Source organism: Parambassis ranga, chromosome 16, assembly GCF_900634625.1.
Source record: "Parambassis ranga chromosome 16, fParRan2.1, whole genome shotgun sequence".
Taxonomy (NCBI): domain Eukaryota; kingdom Metazoa; phylum Chordata; class Actinopteri; family Ambassidae; genus Parambassis; species Parambassis ranga.
In genome coordinates, this window is record NC_041036.1 from 21,953,766 (window position 1) to 21,961,095 (window position 7,330).

Consider the following 7,330-nt stretch of genomic DNA (forward strand, 5'->3'; position numbering starts at 1 on the left):
TCAGAACACACAATATGTGACAATAGTTCTTTGTGTTAGAGGGGTAACGGTGGCTTAAAGTACACACAACAACTGAACCCGCTTTTCTCTCTTTCAGACAGATTACCAACAAATAGGTTATAATCTAGCTCGTCTTCTGGTCAGTTTATAATTCATAATTTAATTAGAGAGGTTCATCTAAACTTTTATTTTATTTTCTTAAGTGATGATCTAAACTCAGACAGCCTCTTACTTGGCTGAGTGTACTTCTTGTTTCAGCTACAAGTCAACAGGATGTGTGCCAAAACCACAGCAGCGATGTCAGAAGAACTGTATGCCTGTTTCAACATGTTGCATTTGGGTCTGGCATAATCAAATGAGCTGCTACTTTGTCACCTCTGAATTTATCATATATATATATAAAACCTTTACACAGACCAACCAAAACACATGAGAGGGGTTCATTCTTTTTTTGACAGGCAAACTTCCACCAAGCCTGATTTGTCAGATGTGGGCCAAATAAATAGGGGTGGGCTGTGGTAAGAGGAACAGGAAGAGTGGAGACGAGAGAAAGGGAGTACAAGAAGGTAGCAGACAGAAAGAGTGAGAGCTTGTCACATCTGCTTTTGAAACTCTTCAGTTTTTGTTCTTCATAAACATACTGACGAGCCAAAAATGCTCTGCTTGGTCTCTGGGGACTACAAGAGATGAGAATTTGACAAGATAAAAGTGCAAAGACATTAAGGTAAGCACACGTTTACATTAGCTGTGTGTTAGAAAAGTATAGTTTTTAATGAAAGTGTCTGTGAGCAAGAATAATTGAAACTTTTACAAAACTTTTACACATCAGGAAAAGAATTTGACATCACACACACATTTGTTGTCACAGCTAACAGGAATGCACGGCTTGTAGATAGATTTTCTGCTTAAAAACATGTGTAGCCAACATGCTAGAACCTGCCAAACTGGTTTCACATACATATTCTTACAAGAGCTGCTCTGTTGTAACCTTTAAGACAAATCACTTTAGGGTGCATACCTATCACTAGCAAAAAAACAATGGAAACAGCAATGTCTTTGACATCCGATATTTAACCTTTATCTTTGTTCTTCGTGTCAGGGTCTGACAGAGAGAATAATGGACTGTGCAGGGATCAAAGTTGAAATGGCTGAAGAGAAGCTGCTGGAGCCTCTTGTCATCACCGAAGATGGAGACGTTACAGAAGGTGCTGTAACAAGAGGGGAAACAAGCATTTCAACTGGGATTATAGAGAACTTTGGCAAAGAGTCAACTCTGAAAGAGGAAGAGGAGCACACAGCAGAGGACGAGAATGAACAAGACAAAACAGCCAGTAAAATGTCTTTCAAAGAGCAAACCCACACAGAGCACGGCAAAGCACAAGAGAACAAACAAGAAGAAATTGAAAGTGCAAGTGACAGAAAGAACAGAGATGACAGCGGCGGTGAAAGGCAGACAAAAGAAGTGATGAAGAGTGAAGAAAAACTCAGTAATGCAGAGGTTGAAAAAGGCACACAAAATGGCCCTCATGTGGATGTAAATCCAACTGAGAAACCACTGGAAGAGGAGGACCTAAAAAAGGTTAGTCCTGACATTCCCTCTGTGATAGCTCAGTTCCTGCTGTAATCATTTGGTCAGGATGTACCATCACCATGTATGATATAAGAAGGAAAGGCTCATGCTGGAAAAGCAGCGGTTATCAGAGAGTTAGTTGCAGAGCATTTTGGAGAACGTCAGAGTGGAGTGTGTTGATTTGGTGTGCCCCTCATTCAGAAACCTCTCCCTCATTCTTCTCTTTTTTTGCAACCTACCCACATTGTGCCAGGCTCATCGGCCAACCCCTGACTTCCCTGAGGCTTTATACGAGCTGCTCTGCACCCTCCAGGAGGGGAGACGGCTCAATGATCAGCGCTGTTCCTTCAGACTGGAGAGCAGGGTGAGGAGGAGGTGCCACTCTGAGCCCAACACCACTAAACCATCAAACAGAGGTGGGGAAAAGGGGGGCTTTAGGAGGCTGATAAAAGTAATGTTTTAATACTATCCTGTTGTAATCGACACTAACTACTTAAAGTCTTTCCTTTTTTTGTTTGCAGTTGTCTTTTCCTCTATGACTTCACTGCAGAAAGAGGAGTTTTTTGAGCTGGTAGCTACCACACAAGCCCGCCGGCTAGATGACCAGAGGGCACAGCTTGAGAGGTCACCACTGCCCAAACCAAAAGGCAGAAGTTTCAGAGGCAGCATAAAACAACTTTCTTTTGTGAAAAAACCTGGACCAGTTCCTGTCCCAAAAGAGGACCTGTACAATATGATTCTCACAACACAGGTATGTGACCTTGACTTGTTTATTTAACTGTTGTTTAATTGTAACCTGTATTTCATATTCACTTTAGTGAAAAGTTATTTGATCATAAACACATTTTTGCCTTTTTTCTTTGCCTCTCCCTATAGGCCCAAGGCCGTCTGGAGGATCAGCGCAGCCGGGCTCCTGGTCCTATGGATGATGAGGACTTCTTCTCCCTGCTGCTAAGGGTTCAGGGAGGGCGCATGGACGAGCAGAGGACTGAACTACCACGCTTACTGCAAACCTGAGCTGGAAAATGATAATAAAAACTGTGGGGCTTTTGAGGGAACCAGCCAGTATCATAGACGTTTTTGCTTTGATTCCCAGTTAGAAGAGGAGTCCTGTCAACCTTAAACATGCTTTGTGTTTAAGAAATCATCATCCCTCTTAATTATTTTGGTCAGTGTTAACGTTTGAGCAACAAAGCTGTTAATATGTATGTCTTAATTAATAAGATGCTTTCTTATGTTTTCCTGCATGTTATAGCATGAGCTGCACGCGCACATGATGTGGAGGAGGCGGTCTAAGCTCTGCTCTCTCAGTTTGTACAGTTAAAATAGTCATAAATCACACCAGGTCTGTGTAGAAAGAGCTTAAGTGTAGATGCATAAATTCCCTGCAAAAATAAACCAAATGTGTATTGAAGCTTTTTGGCTTTGTCTGATATGTCAGAAGAATAGATGCCCTCACTGTTCACCTTGCACACTGTATTCTGTATTAAGTATTTTAGCTGTGAAATTGACAAAGGCGTAAAAACTGCAGACCTAACCCTCCCGTGTCACATTCCTCTACGTGTGTGGGAGTATCAAATATATATTTAATTCCTTTGAACATGAATATTCATGTAGAATTGCACAAACAAATGCTGATTTTGGAAACAAATGACAAGAAGACAAAGGTATTCATATTTTTGATTTGACTTAAAGAAGCCATTATCTCAAACTGACTCTATTTGTACCTGGCATCACTCGATTTTATTGAGCGTTATGGCCTCAAAGGTAAGTGGATTCTTTGCTGGACAGTCTGTGGATCCCCAATGAGGGAAATAATATATACATACACACATACAAAAATGAGCTGACTCAACCAAGCTTTCTGCACAATGTTGGCAATAATCAGTGCCACACAGCAGTGCGTCAACAGCCTGGAAACATGTGACCATCTCTGCAGCTTGTTCAGCTCGCTCACAGGAAAGATTTTCTGAGGAAGTCCTGATCGCTCTGCACGAGGTTAGAGGTGACAAAGATGATGTGTCACTTCCTTAAATACAGGAGAATTATGTGATCAATGATAGCAGTGTTCTGATCAGCATTACTGTCAGATGAAGAAGTAGCAAAAAACGAAAAACAGTAGGATACCACACTAAATTGTGAAAGAGTTAAACAGGAAAACAATGAGTTCCCTTTTCAAGATAGATGTTTGAGGGTTAGGTTGACACCATAGTGTGACAGTATACTGTATCAGTCCCTTGTTAGGTATGTTGTTAAAATGACGGATATAAATCAAGTCAACATACTTTCTTTGTTCTTTGTATGATTTAGAGATCTTCCTACATGTATATGCTACACATCCTAGATAGTTTTAAAAGTAATTCTAGTTGCAAAGGATAAGTTAGATTTGGGAGCAAATGCTAACTGTAACTATTTCACTGTATTTTAATTTACATTTGGAAATAATGTAGTCTAATTTTGTTCTATTTCCGTTGTCTGACCACTTAAGTTTCATGGATTCCAGCACCTGTTTTTGACCTAACGCTGAATACTTTAAGCTCATCTTGCATAATTTAAAGCAAGAGGAACTAAATGACAGCAAAGCAAAGGTTACAAGCTCACATTAACTGAAATTGGCTGTAAATAGTTGTTTCACACGGTTTAAAATGTGTCTGAATCATTTTGTGATAGTTATCTATTTTAATTATATTTTGCAATGGCAGCATTTCATATTAATAAAGTGTTTAATAATTGCAGTTTTTCCATTGGTTGAGTCTTTAAAAGCAAAGAAGAGGGGGATTTTCTTCATATAACATAATATGTATAATATAATATAATCATCATCACTGATGACTCTCCAAGTGGGCCTTCTCCCAATATTTTAAGCAATTGCTTGCATGTACAGTATCTTTGAAACATTTCAAGCAGGCTTTAGAAAGTTTCACAGCACTAATGAATGCTGAATGAAACTAATGCAAGATCATTTATGTTGGAAATGCAAAGCTGAGGTGGGGACAATTTGACATTTCTTTATGAATGCTCCCTATAGTTGCCCCTTTCTGGACTAAAACTCTGCATGTACTAAATGGCTGGTCTGGTTCACAGGTCCTTCCGACCCCAGAACTGTGTTTATTAGGAGCCAGGTCCAAAATGTTGACCGTCCCTTGTGACAGCATGTAGGATTATCTGGAATAAATCAATGGCAGAGACTGCCACTTATGAATGCTCAGCAAACTGAAAGCTAACACAGAGAACAAAGACACGGACTGGGATGACGTCTGGAACCATTTAAAAATGGATACAAATCCTACCAAAGATTCAAGTATTGTCTAGCTTAAAAGTTTTCGATAGCTTGGATTTGATAATTAGTTGACTCCAGGAAAGTATCTTTAACTTAGTTTCCTACCTGCAACATTTATTTACTTATTTACTTATTACACCCTGGGGTTGGGGGGTGGGAAAAGGGAGACACACCAGCCAGTTGTTTTGTTGTTGTTGTTGTTTGTTTGTTTTTGTCTGTGTAATACTGACCAAAGCTTTGAATAACCTGACATCCTTAATGGGCAAAGAATCAGATTAGAGGATACCTTCAAGAGACTTTTTTCTTGTATAGGGGTGATACATCTGTGTACTCAGCTTTCTTACAAGATAAGATAAGATAAGATAAGATAAAACTTTATTAATCCCGAAGGAAATTCTTGTGCCAGAGGTATCAAGTTACATTAAATGCAGTTAAGTACAGAGTATAAGTGTCACTATAATCCAAATCAGAGTACAGTACGCAGTATGAGCACAATATATGATACATGGATACAATATGGAGATGTAAGGTGCTAAGTAAACATAATATAGACAAGTGGAGGGAATGACAGTGATGCCTGACATGATTATCTAGCTCTTCTCCCTACAGAAAGGGGAGGAGTTATACAGTCTGATGGCCACTGGCAGGAAGGACCTCCTGTGGCGTTCTGTGCTGCTCCTCGTAGTCTCAGTCTACCGCTGAATGTGCTCCTGTAGGACAGCAGTGTGTCGTGCAGGGGGTGAGACGTGTTGTTACGAATACTGAGGAGTTTCCTCAGTATCCTCCTCTCCGTCACCTCCACCACAGACTCCAGCTCCACTCCCAGCACCGAGCCAGCCTTCCTAATGAGCTTGTTGAGTCTGTTGGTGTCGGCCGTCTTCATCCTGCTGCCCCAGCACACTACAGCGTAGAAGATGACGCTGGAGACCACCGAGTGGTAAAACATCTGCAGCATGGTCTGGCAGACGTTAAAGGACCTGAGTCTCCTCAGTAGATACAGGCGACTCTGTCCCTTCCTGTATATTGCCTCTGCGTTTGTGGACCAGTCCAGTTTGTGGTCAATGTGGACTCCCAGGTATTTGTAGCTGTCCACAATGTCCACGTTGGTACCTTTGATGCTGACCGGGTTTGGGAGTGTCTGGTGCTTCCTGAAGTCCACCACCAGCTCTCTTGTCTTTGTGACATTCAGCTGCAGGTGGTTCTGTCCGCACCACTCCACAAAGCTGTCCACCACACTCATATACTCCGCCTCCCGACCTCTGCTGGTACAGCCCACAATGGCAGAGTCATCCGAGAACTTCTGCAGGTGGCAGGACTGTGAGCAGTGTCTGAAGTCCGATGTATAGAGTGTGAACAGGAATGGAGACAGTACCGTGCCCTGGGGTGCCCCCGTGCTGCTCACTATCGTGTCCGAGACGGTGTTCCTCAGCCTCACAAATTGTGGTCGACCTGTAAGATAGTTAGTGATCCAGGTGACCAGTGGGGTCTCTACCTGCATGTCCAGGAGCTTCCTATTCAAAAGGGCAGGCTGCACGGTGTTAAACGCACTGGAAAAATCAAAGAACATGATTCTAACAGTGTTACCTGCCTCCTCCAAGTAGGTGTGTGCTCTGTGCAGCAGGTAGATGATGGCGTCCTCCACTCCAATACGGGGCTGGTAAGCAAACTGCAGGGGGTCCAGCGATGGTTCCACAACAGCACGCAGGTGTTTCAGGACCAGCCTCTCCAGAGACTTCATCACATGTGAAGTCAGAGCAACTGGTCTGTAGTCGCTGTGTGTGCTTGGATGTTTGGTCTTGGGCACAGGAACTACTACACAGGAACAACTACTCAGATCTCATTCTAGGGGGCGCCGCTGAGTCATTTGGCCACACCCTGACAGAGGCTGATGTCACAATAAGAGTAAGAAAGAAGAAATACAGCAACTTTCTCTATGCTGGCGAACGGTCAACTTTGTGGCGTTGCCCCACCCACACCATGCTTTAGATTAAAGCTTTTGATAACATTTGCTCAAACATACCTTCTGAACCATGTGACATTATTTCAGGTCTGTCAGATTATTTCTCCAGGAGGAGTTCACATGGAGTTTGTTAAAGTAGGCTACTGCGAGTGTGAAGGCACGGCGAGGGGGACAATTCTGAATAAAGTTTGGTGAGTTTTTGAGACAATCGGGGATTCAGGGGGATCAACATTGGATTTTAAGATGGAGGAGACAAGAGTAAAAACATGCTGACCAATGCATAAACTCTGATCAGCATTGACGATACATGCTTTTATGTTTGATGTATGGTTTGAAACAATACTTCTCTGTTAGGTCATTCAGTTGATCATCATGTATACAGTGAAAGTATGACGATGATTACCAAGTACAGTGTTTTTTTTTTTTTTTGGTGTTTTGTCCTCCTAAGCCACCGTAGCGTTGTGTATAAGTGGGCGTGTCCTGCCTGGTGCTGGGGGTGGCCTGGATTAAATTTTGCAGT

The 7,330-nt window shown here is 42.2% G+C and overlaps 1 protein-coding gene across 1 annotated transcript; it reads left to right on the forward strand.

The window, feature by feature from the left end:
• The first annotated feature begins 94 nt into the window (after positions 1 to 94).
• Positions 95 to 2,984, forward strand: gpsm3 (G protein signaling modulator 3). The gene is made up of 5 exons (XM_028424930.1): positions 95 to 724; positions 1,100 to 1,579; positions 1,824 to 1,986; positions 2,092 to 2,321; positions 2,447 to 2,984. The coding sequence occupies exons 2-5, from the start codon at positions 1,118 to 1,120 to the stop codon at positions 2,585 to 2,587; spliced, it is 996 nt and encodes a 331-aa protein (XP_028280731.1). The 5' UTR covers positions 95 to 724; positions 1,100 to 1,117; the 3' UTR covers positions 2,588 to 2,984.
• Positions 2,985 to 7,330: the final 4,346 nt, after the last annotated feature.

Bases quoted from the DNA above. Each gene is read 5' to 3' on its own strand.
- gpsm3 (XM_028424930.1), top strand. From the start codon at position 1,118: ATGGACTGTGCAGGGATCAAAGTTGAAATGGCTGAAGAGAAGCTGCTG. The intron at 1,580-1,823 runs GTTAGTCCTGAC...ACATTGTGCCAG, and splicing joins AAGAGGAGGACCTAAAAAAG to GCTCATCGGCCAACCCCTGA. The intron at 2,322-2,446 runs GTATGTGACCTT...CTCTCCCTATAG, and splicing joins ATATGATTCTCACAACACAG to GCCCAAGGCCGTCTGGAGGA.